Source organism: Siniperca chuatsi, linkage group LG2, assembly GCF_020085105.1.
Source record: "Siniperca chuatsi isolate FFG_IHB_CAS linkage group LG2, ASM2008510v1, whole genome shotgun sequence".
NCBI classification, from domain to species: Eukaryota; Metazoa; Chordata; class Actinopteri; order Centrarchiformes; family Sinipercidae; genus Siniperca; species Siniperca chuatsi.
In genome coordinates, this window is record NC_058043.1 from 22,142,265 (window position 1) to 22,169,896 (window position 27,632).

Consider the following 27,632-nt stretch of genomic DNA (forward strand, 5'->3'; position numbering starts at 1 on the left):
CCCACCCGGGCTCTGTTTGGTCGGCTCCGGTGCCCATAACGCAGAGAGTCGCCCCCTCAAACAGGGGTGTGTCGTGACGTCAGAGGTAACGAAGAGGTAAACAACTTTGACCGCGTGAGGTTTAAAGCAACATCGTTTTGCCCCTGATCTCTGAATCAACGGACACCCGTGTGGGGATTACCGTGCTAACATTAGATATGGTGTGGTGTGTCAGTAGGTGGAAATCGTCCCGTTGAGGTCGTGTTTCTCTCTGGCACCTTTTGTTGTCTTTGTTTTGCAGCTACAGGCTTTGAGCCCTGTACGTGAAATTTAAATAAGCCATCGCCATCGAAATCACGCAGTCGAAATAATAATATGAGCAGTGTCTGGTCCTAGATCTGTCATTTTATGCATTTTGCTTCATTATTTCTTTGACACTTTGCAAATGTGTGCAGTGAGGCGTGTGTATTGGAGGGGTGTGTCTACTCTGCAGTACAGTGGTAGGCTGGGAAGCAATGCCGCTGCATGGCGATCTTGCCATACATTTGCTAAGCATGAGAGATGGTAAAGAGTATGCTAAAAATAGATCGATTAAACAACTCCACTACACGATCACACTGGGCAAATTTTGCTGATATTTTGTGCTTTTCGCCAAGGTGGAGTCTCTTTTTATGGACCCACTTATTTATTTAGGTGACATTTGTTAATTCACTGTTGTGTGCACATAGGGACTCCGGTATGTGGTGGTAATGGTGGTGTGTGTATGTGTGTGTGTGTGTGTGTGTGGTGGGGCCTGCGGAGGGGGCCTGGGTGAAGGTTAGGGGTGTGTCTATAATGTAAACACAGTAAAGGAGACAGATACGAAGGAGAGAGAGGGGGGCCCCATCCGGTCCCATATATCCTTTTCCAAATAATCGTTCTTTACTCTTGCTGCAGCCTGAAAGCAAGAGGTAGAACTGCGCAGTATGGTACACATTCATTTCTGACGTTTTTTAATATAAAATAATAGCTTTTAGAAATACATTTTACACTTTAAAGTACAAAGAGTTTTATTACTGTACTATTTCTCTCCCATCTCCTATCTAATCTGTTTGTGCTATCTTGCAATGATCTCTATTTTGGTCTTTTAGTTTGAAAAAATAACTTAAAACTGGAAACAGCAAATGCACCCAAGGGCTTAAATAGATAATGAGTCAATGTCAAAAACAGATTATAGCAATAACCAAAAAAAAAAAAAGTAGGCTGAAACCATAGTTTATTGCGCCTACCCCTCTCACAATTTACAAAATGTATGAACAAGTTACATAGTCGGCTGTGTTCTGTTTATCAAATAGTGTCAGATATTTTGCACTCCCACAAGCCCTCCATTTATCCCCTGCATTGATCTAACAGTCAGCACAGTGCTAGAGCTACAGTACGTTTTACACTGTTAGACTGCTTTCTACATCTCCTTCCTGCACGGCCTTGCCTCCAAAACGACAAAAATCGCAACAAACATTCCCTAAATATTCCAGTCCACCCCACATTAGACAGTTACACATTTAGTACCCGCTGTGTGTCTAAAGAGAACAGACCACTCAACAATTAGGACCGCGACATAAAACCCAAGCACGTGTGTGTGAAGTTCGGGTCAACTGCAGACTTGGTTATATCCAGTTTTATATTCTGTTTTAACCTCAGAATTAGCTTATCCTGAACCCTCCTGCACCTCACACGTGTCATAAGCTTGTTAGCTGTTGATTCATGTGCAGTAACTAGTAGTAAAGTGTGTGGGTGTTAGGTTCATGCTCATGGAGAGTTGATCCTTGGTCTGTGGCTTGGGCGGTCTCCAAGTCTGGCACCAGCACTGGATCAAGCCATTCTGCTAATGGGGATTTATTTGGCTCCACAACACCCATGTCAGACATGTATCCTGGCCCAGCCATTTTGTGTCTTCAGATGCTCTGGCCCTTCACAGTGAGCTGGCTTGCTGTCTGGAAATCAGGAGAGTGGAAATCATAAATCAGGAACACCTGACCCACTAAAGCTATGGGAATTAGTATTTGTGGCGCTGGTGCAGAGACATAAATAACTTGCATAGTAACAGAGTGCATACTGGCATATGCCTCAAGAACAGGCAGATTTGACTTTTGGCTATTCTACAGTGCAAAGGGAGAGTACAGGAGATGTAAAGATCAGTTGAACACACACATGAGTATGCACATCCAAGCAGATTTTCAAGAGATGCATTTATTAAAAAGTAATGTGGAAAGTAATGTGGAACATTAGTCCATCGTGACATTGTTGTTCTCGCCACAATAAGATGAACTAAAACATTAAAGATAAAGAAAATAATTTGCTGATGTGGTGTTCAGAGTGAAATTACACAGGACTCCAGGCGTGAGTATTGTGCAAATTACTGTTTGTAAAACTAAATAGTAAGGTCATACATAAACAGTAGCAGGTTAACAGACATGAAAGTCATGTCAGTGAAAATGTATTGTTTATCAGGGAACAAAACTATCATGTTGCACAAAAGCAATGTAGCATAAATTATAATCAGATTATAATCACATGTTTAAGTCAGAGAAAAGCTGACACACACAAGCACACACACAAACGCAGCTTCATCAGGTACAGGCACATCAGATCAGATAAAAAATATAACAGTAAGCTATTTCATATATCCAATAAATAAATGAAAACATGATCAAACATCATGTGTCTGATATCTTTCTTGACTTTGTCAATCATCCATTACTAAGGGATAGCTTTGGTGGTCTGAGGACAATCACAGAGCCATAAGGGGAAACCCAGCTGTGCGTCACATTTATCTGCCTTCCTCCCAAACAAGCTGAACACATCCCACACGTTTTGAGAATTACAGTAAGAATGACCCAGTATGTCTAAGAGCACTCACTGTGTAGTGGTGGATACACACTTGTAATGTGCAGTAAGTGCAGTGCAGCATGCATTCATGTTGTGTCCATGAAACCCAGGATATCCTGCCTGAGGGACTACCACCCTGCTCCACTTACGTCTGTCATCATGGGATGCCTCGGGCTGCTGTTCAAAACCCACATAGTCTCTCTTCCCCCGGGCAATCTAGACAGTCTGCAGTTTGCTTAGAGCAAACAGATCAGCTGAGGATGCCATCACCTGAATCCCACATTGGCCCACATTGAAGAGCATACATATGAGAATACTGCTGATTACAGCACAGCATTCAATATAATGCTCTTTATCCTCAGGGACCACGTCTGAGCAGCATGCACCATGTGCAGCTGAATCCTGGACTTGCTGACAGGCAGGCGGCTGGTGGTGAAGAATGGCACTTCCTCCACTCATTCTCAGCACTCAAGCCCATGCCAGTACTCCCTGATCACACATAACTGGGTGGCACAGCACAGCCCCATTTTCATCAGTTTCAGAATGACACCACAGCTATCGGCATAGTCACTTACCTACTGAGTTTTCATGAAAGAAGAAAGAAAATCTGATTATTTCTGGCTTTCAGCAACAGCCTGATTTCTAGAACGTCATCTATACTAAACAGTAGGATATTTGTAAAATTCAGACACGTGCAAAGTAAGGAATAACAGGTTTCTTATATGCATACAAAGCAGTGGTGGGACCCTTAAATATGGTGCCAGGACAAGTGGATGAAGGAGATAATTGTAGACGAGGAGGAAACACCCTCATTCTCATCAGAATACCTTAAGTGGAGAGAGTCAGCAGTTTCAAGTTCCTTTGGATCAGCAATACTGAGTACTGTTGACACGTAAATTCAGCATGGCTCCTTTGTCCTTCTACATGTGAGTGTAACTGTAGCAGCTGCATCACTGTGTGGTGTCCAAGCTGCACCGCCCTGGACTGTAAAGCTGTACAGCAGGTGATGTAAACAGCATAGTTTCTCACAGGCAATAAACGACCAACCCTCCGGGACATTTACCACAGGAGACACTTGAAGGAGGCCCACAGACTCATCCAAGACCACACTCATCCCTAGCCACAAACTATGCAATCTTTTACCTTCTGAAAAACATTACCAGAGTATTATTTCCAGAGACAACAGGTTCAGGACAGCGCCGTCCTCAATGCCATCAGACGTTAAATTTATAACCAAATATCACTCGCTCACATCCTGCCTTTACTGCCTCCAGTGTACTGTTTTGTACCATTTGCAATATCTCTCTCTTTTTTTTCTGTATGTACTATTTTAGTAGTTTGTAATACAGTTTTGTACTGTGTTCAACTGCCCTGTACTGTTCTATAGTGTAGCATACACATACAATTTTATTTAATTTATTTTTATTCTATTTTATTTTATTTTAATGCTGTAGCCGATCCAGGTATGTAATATGCAATTGGATAAATTAAGTTTAATCTGCAGCAGTTAAAAGTAGTGGAGTTTATCACCGTCTGAAATGTAGTGGAGTACAACTATTAAGCGTCACAAAATTGAAATATACAATTATACAAGCACCTGAAAACTGTACTTTAGTAAAGTACTTGAGTAAATGTACTTAATTTTCACCCTTGATGTTAGGCTTAATAATATACAATTAATAAAATATAATCAGTGAAGTAATGCAGTGTATCATAACATGCTTTTCTTCTCAAAGCATTAATAATAAACTGATATATATATATATATATATATATATATATATATATATATATATATATATATATATATATATATATATATATAAGCAAGCCTTACTATTTTAACAGTTCTAAAAGTGATTGATACACATACATACAGAAATTGTTCTAATGTGTGACTTATGGTTTAGTATTCTCTGTCACTCAAACAAATAGATATAATTTAAGTTTGTTATTGCAGCAAATCTTGAGCATTGTTGGGATTCCTTTGTCTTCTTCAAATATTTACTTAAGAGACCAAAGGTTATTTTTCTTTTTATAATTCCTCAGAAGACAGCCAAGAGGGGGTGGAAGCTGTTCCTGGACTCCTGCAGTTCTTAGACTTCATAAAACACAAAAATAACAGGACTTATTGAAAACAGGTATTACAGTTGCTACATGATCCAGTTCTCAAATTTAGTGATGTGGTGAGACTGACTGTAATCTTTCATTCACGGGCAGAAGAATTAAACCTCATACTATGGTCATACTATGTTTTGCTCCAGAGGCTCACTGGGAGCTGCAATATGGAGATCTGACTATTCAAGAGGCCTACCGTGGTCTATTAAAGTCCCTCTAGTTCCCTCTTCTGGGAGGATGAGGGACAACGGCCAAAATCACCCATTACTGTACTGTACTATCACACATCTTACAACACTATCTGCTAAATCTTACAGTGTAACATTTTTCATAATGGCACAGATTGGCATAAATAAGCATCTTACGATATTATAGTATATTAAACAAGTGACTACGACTAACTCATTATATCTCTCAACCCAGTCAACTGGATCAAGTGTGGAGAGTAGAGTTAGATTGAGAATCTGCAAAACAGCTGGGCTCGAAAATCACTTCCATATCTGGTTAATTATTAGGTGCTAATAATACCTGATGACCTAATAATAGTCTGTGTCTGTGGTGTCTTGGTTGTGTGTAATACACAAACCAACCAATCCCATTCACAGCAGAACAAACAATCTTTTACCCTTGGCCACTGAGCAGCTGCCCTGGAGCAGTGAGGGTTACTTAAAAGCACCAAGCTAGTTAACTGGTGAAACATTTCTTAATTTGTTTTCTTAAGCAGATGTACTTTACTCATCAGTTGTTAAAATTTAGCTGCACAATACATTAATATATGAACTCATATAAAAAATAAGACTACATTAGTTTGACACCTTTTAGCAATTACCTAATCTAAACTTTTATTTTGAAAACAAAGCTTTTATTTTGAGAAACCGAAATCGGATCACGAGTAGCTAGCTAGCCCACCACCTTATGATAGTAATTGACTTGAATTTCTGTTAAACCTTCAGTAACGTATTTGATAACACATATCGGCAGGCTCTGTTAGACAAACGTGGTCGACTGTCTGCACCTGTAGATGGATGCGTATGTTAAAAACAAGCTACCTCGAATTTTACACCTCGACGCTGCTGTCTCTCACCACACAGCGAGTTTCGTTAGCTTATCATAGTTAGCTAGGTTAGCTTTACTGAGCTAACTAGGAATGCCGAAACACGGTGTAGTTGTCACTGATTAAGAGTTTAACCTCCCTAATAGCATACCGTTTGGTAAGACATAACCAGAGAGCTAATGTTCGTAATCATAGACGGCACTGACAGATACGACAAATACGGTTTTATGGCCGAGGCTAGCGGAGTTGGTCCCATGGTGTAATGGTTAGCACTCTGGACTTTGAATCCAGCGATCCGAGTTCAAATCTCGGTGGGACCTCATCTTTTTAATTTGTCACCCCTAAAAGGTGTGCACTGTTTTGAGTAATGGAAATGCACTAGCAAAAGGCTGAGTTAATGGTAAGTACTTGCGTTATGGTACATAGTTACAATAATTTGTCTGTGGAGGGAAGATAAGGGAGAGAGAGAAAACTAAATCTGAAAACATGGATAGACAAAATGTCTCATTTAGCACGGGGGAATTAAAGACACTGGCTAAAACTAGGTTGCTCTAGGATATGCAGCAGAGAATATCATAGTAATGTGCAGGGAATACACAGAAGAAAGACAAGTGATGATCACACAATTGCAGAAAACAGGGCAAGTAGAGGCCAGTGTAAAATGTACATCAGAGTGTGGAGACAGTATGGAGGGCAGAAAATGGCTATTTGGTTTTATGTGAGCTACTGGACAGATTACATGACTTAAAAAATGGACACTGAGGAAGACTATATCTAGAAGGAGGCAGTAATGCAACGTTAAGGCAACTGCTGTAAAACCTCAAAGAAGAAGAAGAAAGTATGAATGCTTGTGTCATGAATCGTGCTGTTTCAAGGTTATAGTTAAGTGCAAAAGATGAGAATATGTGGAAAGTCATACAAGAAGCCAAGTGTTGCACTCAGTTTAATCAGATGTACCATCTTTACCTGCTCTTAGCAAGTCACAAAAAAGGTAACATCAAATATATGATTTGGTCTGCAAGTAAGTAATAAAATATCTTAAAATATATTTTACATGAAGCATTTAAATGATGAAGCATACACTTGCATTTGATGTGATTTTATTACTCAAATTTCCTGTCAAATATGACATATACCATTCTATTCACCACCACAGAGGAATAAAATATATTACTTCTTTTACATAAAAATCCATTATGAAAAATAATGCTTGTGCTGAAGTCATCTAAATACTGTATTTGTTTATAGAAAACACACAAATACCAAACAACAAAAATGTACTGATTAAAAAAAAATCAAATATCTTTACACAATAATGAAATCTTTGGCTTAAAGTGAAACTGCCCTCTAAAACATAACTCACTTATTATGTGTTGCCATGGATACTGGTTCGTTAAATAGGGACATAAAAAGGGCCAAGACTAATCTGTGATATGGAGAAACTTTTCTGCACTGGCTGTTTTTATAATGACATTACCAACATTGCAGACTTTGTAGATTTTCTCATATGAGAATGTCCTTTGATTCCATGACATTTTTAACTTCACAAAGTAAGGCTTTTTTTAAAAAAATGATTTGTAGCTGTAGAAAAGCTATAAATATTCATGTTCTGTCCATGAACTTTTAAATTACATTTGTTAATTCTGTTTGAAGGCTGAGTTAGTAGCTACATAACATTTTGTCTGCATTTTAAATTGTAGGTAGGTTTAGCATAATACGCTACTACATCTGTGGTTATCACTTCAACAAAAATACAGTTTTAATAGTATAGTTGCAGCAGTAACAAAATGCTAATTATTACAAATCTGTATAAAATAATGTAGTCAAAGACACTTTCTTCTTAGATAATCAAAATACATAACCTCTCTCATTTAATCGCGGCCTCACATTGCATAGGGACCAAAATTGCAATTATGTCACTTTACACCTTAAACCATGACTCTTACATTCTACTACATTGTTGAAGACCTTCTTAACAGTTTTTCCTTCAGCTTTAAATGTTGATATAGAGAAACTTTAATACATAACAGTGTGGTACATGGATTGTCACGCAGCTTGTGAAGTTTGTTGTACATTATGTGAACAGGATAACAAATAAAATAACTTTACCAACAGCAAAAAAAAACAAACAAAACAAAACAAAACAAAAACACTCCCAAAACTCTTATGTCAATCTCATTTGGTGAAGGTTACCAAAGGCAAAGGTTATCAAACTATTCCTCTCTAAGTGTCTGCTCTTTAAACTGACTTATAAACAATTCTGCCCCACAGAGCAGTGATCTGTCAGAACTGGATTCTGTTAAAAAAAAACAAACAGTCGTACAGCCGAGCACAGTGGTGCTACCTGTACAAATGCAAGCAAAAATGTAGTTACACACACACACGTCATTAAAAAATATGTCAAAATTATATTAATATTTTCCCCAGATCCCCAATAGTCCAGAGTTTTCAAACTCATCTGTGGAGCTGTGGTCCCAGCATGACTTTGTTGATAAAGTTGACAATGGCCACAGCTGGCTGCTCGGGATCCATCTCTGCAAACAGGTGACACACGTTCTCTGTAGCACTGCCTGTCCGCCTCGCCACAAAGCCAAACATCCTGCAGCAAAGAGGAGACATGAAAGGTCAAACGATGGAAGAGCAAATAATATTTGACACTGAAAGAAACACAATTTTGTTTGTGATTGTGATTAATTGCCATGCAAAGTAGCACGTTGTACCAGTCGCTAATATCACTCGCAAAGAAAACCACACAGTGACGCAAGCACTTACTTGCTTGACGTGCTATCAGAATTAGTCCACCTGAAGCACGGGTACACAGATTGAGACACAGAGACAAAACGTAAGAAAACATGTACAACAAAGACAGGGAGACTGTTTTATAAAGACTAGGCACTGACTATCTATATTCACCTCTCATAAAAAAGTAAAAAAGCAGACACACAAAACACAGAACTTATATTTATAAAATATAAGTCAATACAGAAAGTATTTGTGCAGCAGCAGCAAGCACACAGTTATTACTGCCTTTACATCAGCAGCAACATGTACAAGCACATATAGTTTTCATTAAAATCATACTGTCAGTGTCTGTTTTTCTACATGTCTCAGTGACCCACCTCTGGTCTTGGGGGTCGAGACTGCTGAAAGTCACACTGCTAATTGGGTAATGTCTCCTGAAAAATAGCCTGTGTAAACACAAACAAACAAACAATATTACTCAGTTGTCTTTGGCATTAGCTTTAAGAAAACTATCTGGAAAGTTTTCTATCAAACTGGCGTACATACTGTGTCATGCATGAGAAAGTCAACGAAATAACAAATTACCATCACTGAAAAGGTAATAATGTTGCTAAGAAGTAAGATTGTTGTGTCTGACAGTGATGTTGATAGGTGGTCATTTGAGTGGGTCCCCAATAAATTGTGTGTTTTTTGACAAACTGTAGTGTTAAACTCGTGTTTGATGTTCTATGGGTATATTAGTTATTTCTTTGGCACGGTCTGAATCTGCAGTGAGAGGCTGCCTGAACGCTGTGGGGAGGAGGACTCACCTTTCAGTCTGATTTTGTCTCGTTGCGCTATTTGACACATTCGGGTGATGGCGTCGTAAATGACATGTTTGAAGTGTTTCCACAGACAAACCCGACTTCAGTTGAACAATGTTGGAATACACTGATCTGTGTCCATGTTCACTGGAACTAGTCGGGAAACCGTAACACTCCCATGCGATTGAGCAGCTATACTACATGAGCTTAGCTAACCGGGCTAAGTTGACTAGCATACTACAGCTGATACACAACAACTGGTGCACTGCCAAAACGTTCCAGGTAAAACTCGTGTTCTAAAAGCGAGGTGTCTTTTGTTTATTGCTGTGATTTTTGTTCACAATGTAGCATTATCAGGGAAAATTAGTGTGCGTCCCCTGGTCGCGTCGATAGTGAGTTTACTGCGTTCTTTCGGATTTGAATGCGTCTGAGACGCAGGACGCGTACCTAGCAACATCACAGGTCTAACATGTACCTCCTTTTGCTGTCTGTTAGAGTGATACCCTGAGCAGACACTTTGAAGTGGACCATTGTTGCCACTGGACGTGGACTCAGAGCCAAAGTACTCTTGGTTGCCTTGGAAACTGCCTCGGGCCCCGTCAACGACTCGGTTTCCACAGAGTTCAGGTAGAGCACGTTGCAAGCTTGTTTATGAGAAAGGTGAGAAAATATGGTTAACATAAACGTATGTGTTGTTATTACTCAGTGCCGTGAAAACACGAGGCTTGAGCAGTCTCTGCTGGTCAAAGGTAAGAACTGCAACTATTGCACTGCATGTGAGAGGTCCTCTATGGAAGTTCATGAAACAACAGAATCACCAAAAACAAAACAAGCTCATGTACTACCTGCTCCTTGTTTGAGGAGGTCAGCCGCTGTGCTGGTGTTTGTTGCACTCTGCATCTCCTGAAGCTCCCCAACCAGATCTGAAACATCAAAATCTTCACTTACATAACAATACTGTAAATTATTGAGGATCCTGTCTGTAACTGTTGTTATAACCTGCTATTCTTTGAACTGTTAAATTGTTCTCTCTTATTTGAAAAAGCAGATATTTCATTTGGGAATAAAAATCAACATCTAAATGTAATGACACTGATTATACCTTTTTCTGGGATGCGAAGGGTACATGGAAGAGAGATGGGAGTAATTGAATGCTGGTACACCAGGGCAGATAAACTTCCTGAGACAAAGTCAGAAAGAGAAAATAGGTAAAACAGATTATGATTATGACAGATTAGAAGGCATTAAAAGAAAGACAAAAGGGGACTGGGAAGGAAGTACATAAAAAACACTTTCTCCAGGTTTACAGGTGAAAATGATCAGTTTCAGTATCTCCTACATAACTAAATATGTGAAACATATTGTGGCAGTTGTGTCTCCCACATAACTGACCGAAGTAGGACTCATTCTGACAGCCCTTGATCTTCACTCCCCGTGGCCCCGTCTCGATGAGGAAGTGTCTCACCAGCTGTTCCAGAGGATCCCCTGGGAGAGAGGAAAGGAGAGGGGGATGAGAAGGGAGGGAGTGAGGATGAAAAATAAGGCAGACTGTCTTGCTGCAGAGCATATTCTATAAGGATAAATGAACAAAAATACAAAAATATAAGATTCTGATTTACTATAGACTTATCAAAGCCATAATGTCACTGCCTTTTTTGATCACGACTGTGCCTCATTTGTGTTTTTCATTTCATGCATGAACAGAATGCATCAGAAATACATAAACACTTATGGTCTGTCATCAATATTTGTTGTTCTTGCAGAACAAAACAGATATAAGATAGATACACAGGAATGCAATGTAAAAAACAGCCCTAATTTTTATTCATTTTGGGACCTGTGCCTTAAATTTAATGAGTATTAAAACAGTGCTAAAGTCATTATTAATACTTAAAGTAAGGAATTGCTGATGCAATTAATGTTAACTAAAACATATACATAATTTGAACTCAAGTATGAAATGTTTATGGATTTATTTTTCTTCTTCATAATAATAACAGCATAAATGCAAATTAAGGCAAAGGAAATAACACATTGGTTGGATCACAAACTACTTAATAAGTACTTAAACTACTTAAAACCTTGATTGGTTGTTTTCTGTGATTTTGTACACTTATTTGCTTGCTAGTATCTTCCTCGCAAACCAATCAGCAGGCATTTCGGATGTTAAAACAGGCTTAGTAGATGAATGAACCTCATGTAATTAATCAACTATTGAAGTACATAATACTGACATCAAATTTCTATACTTAGTTTGTTGACTTGTCATAGTAGGAAAAGCACAGGTGTTACTAATAACATTGGCTCTGTTCTATTTGAGTGTCCCAGTAAGCCATGACTGTGTGACAGTGAGCCGGCATTCACAATACCAGGACCTGAACCTGAACTCAATGGAATTCGGCCATCATTAATTTTATTATTTACACCTGTGCTTTTCCTACTGTCAACATGTTAAAAAAGGCCTGTATGAAGCCATCTCATTGATATTAACAACAAATTCATAATGGATACCTTTGCTGCCAGTGATGTTGGCATTAGGAGGTGGGTTGGCCACCTTGAGGGCCAGACCGTAGGCCCCCTGGAAGGAGTTACTGTCTCTGATGAGGAAAGTTCCTGGCTCTTTGTCCTTCAAAACAGCTATGGCTACAGTAGAGAAGACACATTAGAGTAGGGGTGTATGGTATGTAAAATAAGAGATGTAACAATGACAATATATAGGTTACATGTCTAAGGTCACCATGCTGTTTCTGGTATGAAGTTTCACTCTACTGTATCAATTAGTCATTAATCGTCAAAGTAAATTGGATTGTTTGATAATGATAAATACAAACATCCTTCATTATAGCCCGCACCTTGGTCTCTGGAGATGCCTGGTTTGTACCAGTACTTGGAGCTGTCCTGGACAAACTTAGCATTGACCCTGATGTCTGCCTCCTCCCTACAGCTGTATTGTGCAGACCCCGATCTCTGCTCTCCCACAGAGGGAGAGAAAGTAACATGGTGCGTGGGGGAAGGAGCTGAGGAGGCCCGGAGTAGAGAGTTGTGTCCATTCAGGGATCCTGGTGTGCATGAAAGCCGTTTCTTCTCAGGGAGCGGTGGCTGGATGGCGGGGATGGTGACTGCAGTGTACCCAGTGTATGGTACATGAGGGACGTTTAGTAATGGGTAGTAATAGGACGCTAAGGGGAAGGTTGGTGTATGATATCCGTCGGGCACAGGTGATGGCGGTTTGGTGTTGGCTGAGCTGTCTCTGTCTGGAGTCAGTCTTTGTCCTGCTGCCTCTGTAGCTGATGTAGAGTGCTGGGGAGAAGACTGTATGTCTGGGGAGCCAATAGGAGAATTTGGGGAAGTGGTGGAAGGGCTAGAACTGAGACTGGCAGAAGGGTTCATGGAAACACCTCTGCTGCTATCAGATGGGGTATTGCTAGGAAGGGCAGAGCCATTCAGTTGCACTTGGACTGGGGCGATGTTTACAGTGGCATAGCTTGAAGTCTGTAATTGGTTAGATCCCTCTGCAGTTCCTGTTGCTCCAAGCTTACCATCAGAGCTCAAACTCTGCTCACTTGATGGTTGTGTGGAGTTTACAGATATGTTGGAACTTTGGGTTTGAGTTTCTCTTGGTACTGGTGTGATAGTTTTGCTGCTATTTGTGTTGGACTCCAGGTGTGTAGAGGTTTCTTGGCTTTGAGGAGGGCCATCAGCAGTTACACTAAGGAAAAGGAAAAGTATGGAAAAAACAGGACAATTATCTACAAATCTCGATAAATGTAATTTTCTTTTCAGCATTGGTAGATGTCAGAAAGTTTCACCTACCTGTCTTCTGTGTGTGTGGGGCTGTTGCTACCAATGATTGTGTAGTCATTATCAGAGTCCAGTCCAGGGGTGCTTGACTGGCCATTAGAGTCCAATTTATCCTCTGAACCCTGGGATATGTCGTCCTCCACGTCAGTTTTGGCCTTTTCCACTTAGAGAAGTGAGATAAAACAAGATGAGATGAAGTTATAAGAACAAAATTAGAAAAATAAGTGATACAAAAAGTAACAATGTTTTTTCAATGTAAAAAAAAAACTATCTGCATCCATCCATCATTGTATCCATCCATTCACCTTTGTGATGCTCAATGTGCTGGTCTCTAGATCTGGAAGGGGTCTCGGGCAGCCTGCCTCTCCCAGGAGAGGGGCTACTAGCGGGCAGAGGCGAGGCTGATCCAGAGTGGTAGCCTGAGGCGTAACCCCGGCTCTCATGGCTCTCAGCAGGGGATGACTGATAAGGAGAGCAGGGACAGGATTGGCGGGGCTGTGGAGGGGTGTGGTACCCACTGCTGGCTCCATCCCGCACATCCATCAGAGACTGGGGGCTGGGGTAGCCTGGGTGAGGTCCGATGGCATATCTAGGTTGCTCCGGGTTTGGACCCTGATCCAAAGTGGTGTGGCAGACGCGAAATGCTGGCATGGCTGATTTGCTCTGCCAGAATTCCGCCTCTCTTGCTACCTCCCATGGATTTTCACTTTCCCACTGTGGAGGCGCCTCTCTTGTTCGTTGTACCCCTGCTCCTTGGGACCAGTGTGGGTTTTCTGATTGGTCAGGGTGCAGTGAGTGGAATGTTCTGACTGAGGCTGACTGGTGCTCTCGCCTGCTGGAGCAGTCCCGACAGGGGCAACCAGAGGACGGTGTTGGAGAGCTGAAGAACATTTCCCTGTAAGGGCTCGAGGGCAGTGATTGATGGGAGAGATGAGAGGCTGGATTGTAGTTGGAATAATGGAAGAGGTGACACTCTTCCCCAGTGCAGAGTCTATTTGAGGCTGGGAGGGTGTGGCTGTGTGGGTGGGTGTGTTCAGGGGTGGAATAAGGGTAGCAAGGCCTGTGGAGACAGGGCAGGGGCGGGGGTGGGGGTGGACGTTCCCATGGTAACTCTGGTAAAGGATGGGCACTATGTCGATGGCAGAGTTCCATATGAGTTGAATGGGGAGGCGGGGACACAGATTTGGATGGTAAGGCTGGCAAAGTTTGGCTTTTTGGATGGTTTTTAATGCTGTTGCAACGGCCGAGACAATGACCGTTAGAAAGGCAGGGCCCTCGTTCCCTCTCCCATCCGACATCGCCACACTTTGTACCTGCTCGAACGCAACACGACTGTTCTCGCCTCAAACCCCCAGGACTTGAAGGGTCTCCGTCATCTAAAATCTCCGTCTCTCTATCCCTTTCTTTCCCTCTTGTTTTCTCTTTTGCTCCATCTCCTCTCCTTGATGGGCAGTCAGTTTTTTCTCTTTCTGGGCGGTTTATGGACGGAGAGGCGTCTTCCAGGTGATCAGAGGGGACTGAGGAGCGGCTAGAGTCGGAGGTGTAGGTGAGAGGCTGGGGCTGGCTGGGAGTTTGAGGCTTGACTGTTGGGCTGCTAGTGAGGCATCCGTTGGGTGACGCTGCTGAGGCAGTCGAGCCTGGCCCACGACGCTTCCTCACCTGGGCGTACAAGCTGCCGTCCAGAGGACCCCGCGTATGACAGATATCTGATAGAAACAAGAAGGGAGTGTGATATGATGTTTGATTTTATTCTCTTAATGTAAATCTTACTTTTTACACCTGTGTGTGTGTGTACATTTCTTACTTTCCATGCTGTCTTGGTGGTGCAGGTTGAAGTTCTCATAAGAATCCCATCTAACCACAGGGTCTGAGGTGTTGTAGTCCACTTTGATGGAGGCGTCATTCTTGCGGTATTCTCGACCTTGGAAAGCAGATTTTAATATGAAGCATATGAAAATATATGAAAAAATAAAGAGACTGGGTGCACGAAATGCACCAAAGGATGCAGTGACGGTTGATAATATTCACCTTTCATTTTTTCTGGCCCATTGGAGAAGATAAACTCAACTGTAGCGTCTGGAGGGAACCTGTCATCTGCAGAAAGACCGGCATAAGGGCAATGACTAAAATATCCAGACTGCGACTACAGAGACTGATAAAAACATTCACACGCACATGTGATCTGTGAAGTGGAAATACCATAGTTAATAAATAAAGATACCTGCTTTCACTCTTATAATGGAAACAGAGCATAACTCTTCAAAGAAATGTATCTGAAACGAGTTTTCTTTTTACTTTCATGCATGAGTGTAGGTAATATTTTTTATACATTGCATGCGTCAGCATGTAGCAATTAGAGCAACTGTCATGAGACTTGCTTACTGAGCCATGTACAAGCATTTCTGTTTCATCTAAACTGACACTGTCATTTGATATTTTTCTTGAATTATACAACCATGTAAACTAGGGCTGCACAATTAATCAAAATATTATCAAAATTTCAATTTAGTCAAGTACAATATCCAAATTGTAGAAGCTGAAATTTTTTGATAAAGGTAAAATGTGTGATTATAATGAAGTACTGTAGTGCTGCAGAGATGCCCTGGCCTACAAATCTTGTTCTCCAGATGCAAGACAACATGTTTGTTTGGTACAGGCCCCAACAAATGTCACATCATCATGATTTTAGATTTTCAGTTAAAATGAAAAATGTGATGCAAAAATGATCATTCCCACTAATCGTGAATCGTATTGCAGTCCTAATATTTGTCAAAATAATGGCAATATGATTTTTTTACCATATGGTGCAGCCCTAATGTAAACAATTTCAAGGAACCAATAGAAATATACAAGAGGAGGTTTCCATAATTCATATGTTTATAATTTATTCAAATGTTAATGTATTAAAGCACTAGTATAGTCTAAACAACCTTCCAGCAGTGATGTAGTACTATGGGTGGCCTTATGCACAAAAATAAATACCCTTCACTCTATTCTGTAATGCTTTCATGACTGTCCAAAAATGTAAAATTGCTCCTACTTGTTATTCCATGCATTTCCTAAGAAATGATGGAGCTTCTGTTTTTTATACCTGTGCAGGCCAGGTCCAGTTCAGTCTTGCCAAACCACAGCTGGGCTCCGTGAACTGTGCAGGTGTGGAACTGGACTCTGAACACCACCTCCCTCTCTGCTGCTCGACTCCGCCGGTGGTAGCACTTCACCTGCAGAGAAGGATGCAGGTAAGAAAGTGATGTACAAATACTAAAGCTCTCAAAATGTTGACATCTTAGTAGACAAGCTTGACAAAATAGTTATATGATATTTCTTATATTTGTTTGCTATGTTGGATCATATGTCTTCAGTGTGTGTTGCTGCTGTGGCAACCGATTACCCTCTGAGATAAATAAAGTACCTACGTGTCTTTCTAGGTCACTAAGGGCTTTGAATGTTTTTACCTTTTCAGAAAGACATGCAAGACAGCGTAGGAAAACAATTAAGCATGCATGTTCATCGTCTACAGAGGATTTGTAGCTTAAGTGGTTTAAAAATAATCAAGCACTTTTTAAAGGCAAAGTTGCAAAAGTCAGGAGAGAAAAAAAGTGCTATTTTGCAGCAGTTCAGTAAGTGGGAATGGACTTTGACTAAAGGATTTAGGTATAAAAAAACAACTGAGATATTGTAGTTATTGCAGTGATGTGCTGTATGTGTGGATATGGATAGGATTTAAATCAAAGTAAGGTTTCCAATTAGTGACATACAGTTTACGATAAGCTATTTCTCACCATAATGTCCCCCTTTAATAATAGCGCTGGCTCCATAGTCACACACAGCTTCCTTGCCCTGGAGCTCTGGGGATCACTGGACACACACACACATTCACACAATAAAAAAAACGGGCACATCCAACCAGTCAAAACATGTTTCAGCTGGGTTAAACAGCGGTAAACAACATCAACTTTAACATAAGCACAGACCAGCCTACACCTAAACAGAGACAGTGGCCAGTATAGACAACATCTGTCAGTTGGACAGTGGAAGGAAAGGCGTCTGTCCGCACACACAGTGGTACAACTGGCCATGTACTTACTAGATGCCTGAGGTGTAGACCAGCTGTAGAGACTGGTAGATTTTCAGAAAAGGGTAGAAACCTGCAGATACAGAAAGTTGAGGACAAGAACAATAAAAGGGGGGAGGGGGGTTTTGTCTTTTACATTGTTAAATACTTTTTGTTCACTATTCAAAGCTAAGAATTACCATAACAACACTGCAAACTATTACACAAGGTTTTGTTTTTTGTGTTAAAACTGACCTCCTCCTGCCTGGAAGTTTGGTAGTGATGGAATGAGGATCTGGTGGAGGAACAGAGGACTGCTGTTCATTTTGATGGTACTGGACAGCAAACCGCTAAAGTAGTAGATGTACCTGAAGACGAGAGGTAAGGAAATGATGTGATGCGAGCAGGGAGTGACTGAAGTGATGACAGCAGCAGCACGAGAAGTGATATATGGCAGAGGAGCAAATACAAAGATATACAAGGGTGTCACACCTGTTCTGAGAGGGCTGTAGGGAAGAGGAGACTTTGTCTTCACAGAACTTTCTCATTGCTAGGGTGGTGAGAGCCTGGTCCGCTCTGTGGACACAACCAGAAGTGGATTAATAAATGCTTTAGTACAGATCTGTGCAAGCAAAAATTAGGAAGTTATAGTTGGAGGTAATGAGTAATGTGTATGCCTAGAGTAAATCATGGTTGTTGGTGACTTTGCCAACCAATTTAAGCTATTCTACAACTACCGCTTTATTGGCCTTTTGGACGTTTCCATTTTCTTTGGTTAGAGCTTGCCAACAAAAATCAAGATGTGACTGTGAAGTATAACTGTGAAATTGTTGAGATACAAGGGTGTTCTAAGTAGTTGTGAGGTTGATTTGATTTCAGCACAAGAGAAATGTTTCACCCTGGTGATGCATGTTGGCAGTTTTAGAGGTAGGGGTCCAATTTTTCTTGATTGAAATGGAGCTTTGATGGCAGGTGTAAATTCAACACGCATCACTGATCTTTACACATGCTGGTATATATCGTATGTCTTGCTATATTAATAATGATGCCGATTACCCAGCGGATATCTTGCTGTAGTGCATGTAGGCTGCCACGATGACCCCCGTCTTCCCTTTGTTTCCCTGTCAGAACACAGATCAAAGTTACCTTTTCCCCACTTTTTTTTTTTTTTTTTAATTTTCACAGCAATGCGAGCACATGTGGATTCAGGTTCCACTGACCTTGCAGTGGAGAACCACTACATTGTTGGGGTCAGAGATTAGCCATGTCTCCATGGCTTTACAAACAGCGCAAATCCTGTCCAGGGGTGGGGCATGAAGATCAGGCCAGCCATAGTCCTGCACCTGAACCGCAGAGGAGGAAAGATGTTTCAAATTTGTCCATTAACCTTGAAAATACAAGGTGATCAGACTCATAGTTTATGTATCTCAGTTGTGTCTTGGTAACCTAAGCAGTGCCATTTTTTAAGATGTAAATACTTGTACCTTTGGGTTAAGTCTGGTGATGTCATGTCTCTTCTCTGATAAATTCAGTAGCTGGAAAAGGCAGAGACACATTAGGAGATATCCCAAATCCAGTTTTACATATCAACCACAAACTGAGCAAAAAATACATTTAAAGGAAACAGTGGAAGGAAGGATATGGTAGTTAATAGTCCCAATCAGTCACAGATAAGGACTTAAAGCAATAACTTTTCTGGATAGTTACGCAAATAAAACCTGTTTAATTTGCTTTAATAAAACTTTTAATCGCATCTTTTTAGGGGACCGTTTACAACATTAAGTTTATATTCGTTATGTTTTCAGTTTTATGACTAACCAAGAACCTGTCTTGGTGCTTCGATTTAAGCATGGAGGCCACTTCCTGTAGGTTTCTGCGGTACCGCTGCTCCTCCAGGTCTGGCATAAAGAAGACAGAGATGATCCTCTCCGTGATGTAAGTGAGGTCAAAGTCATAGTGGCGCTCCATCACATGCTCCATCACTTGTTCCACACTTTTACTCCTGGACATTGTGAGAATTCATTGCTTTAGTGCAGCCAAAACAATAAATAAGTTTTATTTCTGTGTATCCATTTTACATGTCAAATATCATTTTCTGTTGACTGATGTGCGATTCAGGCTTCTTGGTACCTTGGTATGGAGCCTCTCTTCTTCTGTGGTGTAGATTTAGTGGAGCCGTGCTGAGAAACAATCAGAAAAGAGTAACTCTACTGCAATGACTGATTGCATTACATAATATAAAACTACTTTCTTACAAGTACATGTGCACACACTTACCAGGTCTGGTGTTGAGGTGCAGGTGGGAGTCACCTGAAAGAAAATGACCACACGTTTGGTTTATGAAACAGTCATATAACCATATGCACACATACATACACACACACACACACAAACACTGGGAGTGAACCAACACATGCAAAGTCATGTGTTTGGTTTAATGCTCTTGGTGCTGCTCCAGCAGCGCAGATGAAGGGATGGAAGGATGAGGGGATGAGGAGAAATGATGAAGAGCTGATGGAGAGGATAGAAAGATTCATTCTCACTTTCCTTCTGTCATCTGCAGCAGCTGGTTTGAAGAAGAGGCTGTCAGCACAGATTTGGCTGTTCCACATGACGGGTTAGTGATGCACGCACACACACAGGCACACACACACACACACACACACACACACACACACACACACACACACACACACACAGCCTGGTAAACACTAACAGACACATACACATAAAGACAAACTTTGACAAGCACCCGCACGCATGTCTACAGAATTGTAAAGAACTTGAGGACATTGTATTGACTTCTTTGAATTCTACTTTTGCACACTGTATAACTGACTGGTGTTTATTGTGCTGACCAGGCAGTCGAATGAGCAGAAGTGCTCAGTACAATAAGGGGTACTCAATAAAAATGAGTGATTGTGTTTTTTTGCCTCGTAAAGAAGGAGGAGAGAGAGACGGATAAAGTTTACTGGAGGTAGACTCTACATGTGGCGTGCAGTCCTTGTACCCTGCTGGTGAGCCAACAGTAACTTGCCAAAACCACAAACACACGTATACACAGAGAAAGAGAGAGAGGGAAGCTGAGGTCATTCAAAACAGGCTACAGCCACTAGTATACGAATAGACTGGATTGTTTATTATGAGGATAACAGGCCCTGAAGTGACAAGCTAGTAGAAAGTGGTATGTCAGTGTGTGTTACTTTTTTGACTCGTTTGATGGTCTCATTATAATGCAAATTGCATCAGTGATTAAAAACAACAAGGTGAAAAATAAACTGCATAATGCAGTAATAACATGACTTAAAAAAACAGAAAATGAAGGATATGAGCTGAGAAATGTAAACAAACATTCAGCATTACAGCACAACTATGGGCTCTGACTGTAAACCTTGACAGGTGACAACCTGTCAGCTTTTGACCTTTGAACTAGCCAATGAGATTGATTGACAGCTGAGCTGCCCTCTTTGGCTGAGTGCTGACAGGTGTCAAGCAACAGGTTAACAAGTCAAATGCCTGACAATCACAATGATCTACAACTGAAACAGCCTCAGGAAAACAACAGTGACTGTGCAGAAGTAGAAGTAGAAGTTTTATGGTGACAGAACAAACCAAGGTATGATCAATGCTGTAGGACATTTTCATTACTACATTTTTAATTTATATTTTTAAAGTGATGGAATAACTTCCAGGTAGATATTGGTTTTAAGGACTAATTTGTAAACCATTCCTGCTCTAACTTGGACAAAACTAAAAGCACCTAATGCTCACTACAATTGATTGTCAAACGAGTTTTGGTCCCAGCTCCGGAGAAATTTAATTGTAAGGGTATTTGATTTCCACCAGCAGTCCCTGACAGTCGAGGTTGATTTGTTTTTGTCTTTCTTCAGTAGATGCAGAATAGCTGCGTGTCTTGTGGGCATATCATGTCGGCAGCACCAACATGACATTGTCGAAACTGAGGCAACCTTTGATAAATTAATTTTACCATTGTGACAGACTGCTGCATCATGATCCTGTACTGAATCTTTATAAACTGAGACCAATGTCTGCCTGGAAGGTTCAAAATTAACACCAATAACCCATTTCATTTGTTGCTAACTGGCTAAATATGGACTCCAGGAAGAGTAGTTGTAATGGGGATTTCCAAGATAGGAGCAATGGCACCCAGAACATTCCATTTGATTTGTTTGTTTCTTTTACAAAATAGTCCAAAAAGATTTGTCATAAGTACAGAAGATGGTTTCTATTACATGGCCTAAACCCAAAAATTAGCTTTCTTATTTCATGGCGCACACATACTCTGTGATACACAAAATGGAGATGGCAAACGACATTACAGAGGGGGCACAGAGAAAGACTGGCAGAGAGTTTAAGAGAGTGTGATGGGGAAGGGGGCATAAACAGACATTCCAGGAAGGAATGAGGAGTGAAGGGAGAAAGGGCATGCTGTGATTGGCTACTGCATGGCAGAGAGCATTCAACAAAATATGCGACTGCTGAACTGACAAGATGATGAAGATGATGTCATTATGTGATTATTGCCATGCAGGTCTCATACAGACTGACAGCCAACATACCAACACTCTGTATTTGTTATTTAGTTATTATTTGTTAATATCCATGATTTCTTGGATCTAGAGTGGATTCTGGACTGTAATATTCACATCTTCGAGTCGATCAGTTCTTTTCACATTCCACCCCAGCACAAGCATAATCTGTACTTTCCAGTGTGTAAATGTACAAAGACAGATCACAAACATGTTATAAAACCTACTGTAGGAAATGAAAGAACACATTCAGCCATAGGGGAGAACTCCTCTCTTAATAGGTTTAATAATGGTAGTTAAGTGGATAAAGTGGTCGGCTCCAGGAAGGAACAGTACGAGACAGACACAACATACACATGTGTACCCATGCGTTGACACACACACACACGGACGGACATAAAAAAAGACAAGGGTTGATCCTAGAGGCAGAGATCACCGACATGCAGCATAAAGGCAGAGGAGGAAGACACCAGAGTCAACAGGAAGCAATTTGCAACAGGATGTCAGCGCTGGTCAACCTAGGTTCACACGTGCACACGCACATACAAACACACACACACATACACATGCAGAGTGCATACATATGTCTTTGGTAGCTCTGCCAGCCTCAGGGTCTTCATAAATGCATGTGGACTGTACGCCGGAGCCACTGGGAAGAGAGCCATCTGGTTCAGTTTGTCCTGCTCATCAGCTAGCATTTACTGAGGTGCCAATGACAGCACTCGAGCCCGCCCTCAGGGACTGACTGACTGTTAGTGGACTGGATGCCTGGTGTGTTTAGTGGTTCAGTTTGCCTTGTTCATCAAGTAACACTTTTCATTCATTTATCAAGCAAAAGTGGCAAACATTCCCTAGTTTAAGCTTCTCAAATGTGAGAATGTGCCACTTTTCTCTCCTTAACTTTGGCTTTTGGGGAATATTTTGGGGAGTATGCTTATTTGCTTTCTTGCCTGGAGTTAGATTGGAAGATACTGCTACTGCCAGTAGAACGTTAGCTTAGCATAAAGATTGTAAGCAGGGGGACACAGCTAGCCTGGCTCTGTCCGAAGGTAAAAAAAAATATCCACCTTCCAGCACCTTAAAACAGTTTTAACCGATATTTTTATAATAACAATGTGTCAAATGACAATGTGAAAACAAAGCAACAATGTGAAAGGGTTTGTTCATAGCGCGTTTCAGCTCATTGTTTAGGAACTTTACTGTTCTGGGTAACTCTCACCACTATCATAGCGTCATTTTCAGCCGCAGCAGGCAGCTGTTTTCAGTGAAAAAAACTCACTGTACACTACCTGCTCAGCATCAAACGGCAGACAGGCAGAATTAGCAACTAGCTGGTGAACATTGCGGAGCATTTAACAGCTAGAGAGCCAGATATTTCCCTCTGAAGTTGGTAGAGACCAAAAACAGAGCTAAAAGAGAATGAATATTGCACTTACATTCACCAGGTGGAGACAAAAATCACTTTAAATAAATTATAATGTTGCCCTGTAGCTGCTGGATGTGTAAATAAACAACAGTTTGCTGACAAGTTTGTCCTATCAACTTAAAAGGTTATGTCAATGTTGTGTTTACAATTTGCTAACCAGCTGCTGGCTCCAGCTTCATATTGAACTGAGAAACATGAGAGTGGTATTGATTCTCTCATCTAACTCTTGGCACTAAAGCAAATACATGTATTTCCCTAAATGTCTAACTGTTTCATTGAGACATCATCTTGCGCTCTAGGAAATTGTGCATTTCTCACTACTTTCTGACATTTACATCCTGTTTGATCAACAACAAAAAAAGACAGATCAATCAACATTAATCTACATTAAACCTTTAGAGTGCAACAGGGGATCTTCCTTAAGAGTTTCCTGGCTGCTGATCCCCTCCACAACAGTGGAGTGACTGTGGCACGTATCTTAAAAGTTGTCACTGCCACATCTTGAATCATCACTCCTATTCCAGGGAGAGGAAATCCAACACAGAGATCTGCTGGAGCAGCTCAGTCAGTTACAAGGAAGCCGGAGATAAATGTAAGTGTTTGAGACACAGGCGTCGGTATGCCATCCAGGAGGAACGAGTTTCATTCTGACAGTCAACTCAGAGCTGACATCACACTCTGGAGAGGGAGAAAGTGACTAAGCCTTCCCATTTGAAACTGGAAAAGCAAAATAACCACTGCTTATTCCAAGTTCCATATTCTCACAAAAAGATTTTTATTTTTTTAACATTTCACCCAGGGTACCAGAGGGCAAATTTAGGAGTGGCTGAAATTTAGGAGGCTTCACATGAAAGTATGGCATCCCCTCTCTTTCTTCTCTCATTATCGCTCTGCCTTTTCTCCGTTTTCTCTAATCTTTGATCCCTCATTTCTCCATTTCCTAACCCCCTACAGTCTGTCACTCCCCTCTGCTTACCCTTCTCCTGCTACCTCACACTCTGCTTCTCTCTAGTTTCATTGCCTGGGGAACAGGATAACCGCAATCATCCCTGCCGTGAGATCCAAGTATGTGCTCCCCCTGAATAAACAACATCATGACAAAGGACGCTTCGATAAGCATCATGCATAGCCAGGGCGAGTCACTATGTAACTGGCCTGGAGAAGAAGGGAACAAGAGGAAGCAGGAATGAAGGCTCAAAGCAGAAAACAAGCTGTCGAGGGAGCGGAGATATAGACAGAGCTGGGGGGGGGGCATCAGGAAGACGGGAAGGAGAAAAGAGGAGAGGCAAACAGAAACGCAGACAGAAAACGAGAGCGAGCGCTGGATGGGAGAGAGATGTCAACAGCTGAACATGCTGACCACTGACACAGAGCAGAGAGATTTCACAGAGCTATTTTGACAGAGCTCCTTATTTTAGACCATGCGTCCCTCAGGACACTTAAAGGCTCATTTTGTCTATTTGTCCATCAGACATCTCACAAATCCACTTGCCTTTCTGGCAGCAGCAGCAACAGTGACATTTTCAAGAGATCTGGCAATGGATCTGTACTACAACTCATGTGACTGCGTCACGACAACGTACATTTGTATTTGGTCCGTAACAACATTTAACATCCAATAATTGAAAAATAACACATTTATCACAACCTACTGTCTATATACATCCATACACATGACTATCAAAAGACATGTTATAAATGACGCCATCTAAGCTCAAATTGTTTTAAAGACATTATTGTGATCCTGCCAAAAAATTGTATAATTCCTGGAATATTAAACAAGGCTTGCTGTGCACCTATCACTTGGCTTAGGCTCTCAGGAAATGAAAAGCAATGGGTAAATATAAACACTGCGCATGCATCCGTGTGTGTGTGTGTGTGTGTGTGTGTGTGTGTGTGTGTGCGCACGTGCATTGTCCCTATAATACTTTATTATTGATAAGACAAGTAAAGCAGTAAAATTAAATTAACCATGATAATTATTTGAACTCAGTGCATCATGATGGTTCTAAATAGCAACAATGTGACATCAATAAGTCAGTACCTTAATCAAGTTACACAGATGTTCATCCGACAGGGATTTTCTATCCACAACATCCACTTCAGCCACCGTCCTGCTGAGTTGTCTATCTCTATTGACTTAGCTGTATCTACCTTCCCATTGATGTCCAATGACACGTAGAGCTACCACAGGACAGCATGCCTGCCTGGTCTCCCGCGGTGAGACACGAACAACAGGAAAGGTTGAGAAACATGATACTTAGTTGTTGCCATGTTGCTCAAGACACCTGATAGGAGAGAAGCCACAGAAACTCACAACATCTGGATTAGAGCTAGACCGATAAATCTGCCGATATTAGCAAATTGCAGATATGTCTGCCGATAAGTAAGAAATTGCGAGAAATTGCAGAAGAGAAATGCTTAAGTTTGAGGTTTTTTAGAAACAGTGTCACCTTTACTTATCAAGATTGTTTGTTTACGTCATGTGTTTATGTAAATGAAAAATTACAACTTGGCAGGCAACTTTGTTGATCTGTTCCAGCTCCACTGGCGCTGATTAGGACTAATGGACAACACTATTATGTACAACACTTGCTTATTACTCAAGCACATAGTCCATATAGCACCATAATTGTTATATCAATTCATAAATCAGCACGAGGCATTAGCAGAACAGCTGGTGAGTATGAGCAGACACTGTAACCATCTGTATTTCACTACGCAACATTAGGATCCATCAGATGATGTTAGAACAGCTGACTGGGTCTGGGATACAGCCATTCGTCTCTATCAGGAGGCCATGATGATGATGATTGTCTATACACATTATTCAACACAGACATGTACACAGAGTGTTGGAGTAGATAGATACTGTGGGAAATTGCATTGTTACAGCAGCATACACAAGTTATATAAATCTTGATAAAATTAAAAGTAAGAGGTTGTGTATACAGATAGATGCCCGCTGGTGAATGCTGTCACAGCCTGTCATAGCTTGGCTGCAAGCTTCACAAAATGTTTAATGTATAGTAGCATATAGAATAGGTTTTAGGCACAGTTTACTGTACCTAAATCTGCACATATATCTACATATATCAACCATCTCATTAAAAAGTTAGTCTCATGAATTCACTCTCTAGTATTAAAAATTAAATTCTGTGTATTTTTTGTAGGTCACAGCAGGAGTCTCTGCTTCATTTTCTGCACTTGCCTTAATCACAGTAAATGAAATCCTCTTTCTGGGCAAAGCAAGAGCTCTCTGGCTACAGCTTTAATGGAATAATATGCACAATCACATGCTGCATCATCAGAGCAAACACTGTGAAGAGGCTTTAAGGTGGTTAGATTGCTACTCCAAAGAAACAAAAAATACACAAAGTATATGAAAAGTCAGAACTGATGTGCTGAGAATATGAGTAAATTAAACCCAAAGCTTTACTCAGTAAATACAGCGCAGAGCGTGTTTTTACCTCTCAACAAGCAGCTTCAGTCTTTCCCTCTGCCTCCGAGCAGTCCTGCCTGTAGAGTGGGACACACTACCTCCCTCTCTTTGCTCACTCTCTCTCACCAACTCCCTTTACCACTCTCCCTCCCTCTCTCACGATAACACACACACTCCCACTGTGCCAGCAGCACATGCAACATAGCCTTCCCCTCTCGCTCTGCCTGTGTTGTACACACAGAGACAGTAAAGCACGTCAACTGCGCAAGTACTTTCCCCTGCACGTGCACTCACACACACATCAATACACCACACGCGGACACTGGGCAGCCCCGCAAAGTGACAGGGGGCTGATGTCCAGTAACCTCTCCGGTAGTGTGAGGCTGAGTAGAATAAAGTGGCAGCAGCACAAAGAGGCAGAATTTGATGGAAATACAGTTGATGAGACGAGAAGATGCACAAAGGATGAAAGAAAAAAACTGGAACTTTAGTGGTGACTGTTCTGGAGACAGTACGAAAATGGCATAAGACACTGATGAAAGCATTTAAGACTTGAAAAGAAGAAAGAAATATGCCACAGAGAAGGTGGGAAAAGCTTTAACTGTGACTATAAAACATCAGGAAAAGGAGAAATCTAACAGAAATTAAAGGTAAAAAAAGATGATGACAGTGAGGCGCAAGAAATGAAAGATGTAAAAAAGTAAGGAAGCAATATGTTGACATATGGAAAGCACATAGAAACTCATAGAAGTAACATACACTAAGAGCATAGCGTGACATGAAGCCGACAGCAAT

General features: G+C 41.1%; 1 protein-coding gene, 1 long non-coding RNA gene and 1 other non-coding gene across 6 annotated transcripts in view; 2 read left to right on the top strand and 1 right to left on the bottom strand.

Annotated features, from left to right (window-relative positions):
- Positions 1-6,267: 6,267 nt before the first annotated feature.
- trnaq-uug lies at positions 6,268-6,339 on the top strand. Its single transcript has one exon. It is a non-coding gene; the product is annotated as a tRNA-Gln (tRNA).
- Positions 6,340-6,947: 608 nt separating this feature from the next.
- Positions 6,948-27,632, bottom strand: part of LOC122868497 (tensin-2-like) — a 32,094-nt gene continuing 11,409 nt past the window's right edge. The window contains exons 1-25 of one of the 4 annotated variants that reach the window (XM_044180532.1): positions 26,866-26,960; positions 19,697-19,729; positions 19,550-19,599; positions 19,238-19,421; positions 18,904-18,954; positions 18,640-18,762; positions 18,476-18,540; positions 17,912-17,995; positions 17,675-17,787; positions 17,453-17,513; positions 17,148-17,223; positions 16,457-16,586; positions 15,394-15,459; positions 15,170-15,286; positions 13,671-15,071; positions 13,378-13,528; positions 12,417-13,273; positions 12,076-12,207; positions 10,957-11,049; positions 10,667-10,744; positions 10,410-10,487; positions 10,040-10,208; positions 9,139-9,207; positions 8,792-8,821; positions 6,948-8,618 (exon numbers count right to left, since the gene is read on the bottom strand). In XM_044180532.1, the coding sequence (XP_044036467.1) occupies positions 8,474-8,618; positions 8,792-8,821; positions 9,139-9,207; positions 10,040-10,208; positions 10,410-10,487; positions 10,667-10,744; positions 10,957-11,049; positions 12,076-12,207; positions 12,417-13,273; positions 13,378-13,528; positions 13,671-15,071; positions 15,170-15,286; positions 15,394-15,459; positions 16,457-16,586; positions 17,148-17,223; positions 17,453-17,513; positions 17,675-17,787; positions 17,912-17,995; positions 18,476-18,540; positions 18,640-18,762; positions 18,904-18,954; positions 19,238-19,399 (4,251 nt within the window). In that variant the 5' untranslated portion in view covers positions 19,400-19,421; positions 19,550-19,599; positions 19,697-19,729; positions 26,866-26,960 and the 3' untranslated portion in view covers positions 6,948-8,473. Of the gene's footprint in view, positions 8,619-8,791; positions 8,822-9,138; positions 9,208-10,039; positions 10,209-10,409; positions 10,488-10,666; positions 10,745-10,956; positions 11,050-12,075; positions 12,208-12,416; positions 13,274-13,377; positions 13,529-13,670; positions 15,072-15,169; positions 15,287-15,393; positions 15,460-16,456; positions 16,587-17,147; positions 17,224-17,452; positions 17,514-17,674; positions 17,788-17,911; positions 17,996-18,475; positions 18,541-18,639; positions 18,763-18,903; positions 18,955-19,237; positions 19,422-19,549; positions 19,600-19,696; positions 19,730-25,439; positions 25,629-26,865; positions 26,961-27,632 lie in introns of those variants that run through there. The other 3 variants (XM_044180533.1, XM_044180529.1, XM_044180530.1) reach the window with 3 other exon arrangements.
- LOC122868568 lies at positions 10,067-24,478 on the top strand. Its single transcript, XR_006376146.1, has 7 exons — positions 10,067-10,191; positions 10,271-10,313; positions 16,465-16,604; positions 18,605-18,820; positions 19,268-19,354; positions 19,983-20,036; positions 24,350-24,478. It is a non-coding gene; the product is annotated as an uncharacterized LOC122868568 (long non-coding RNA).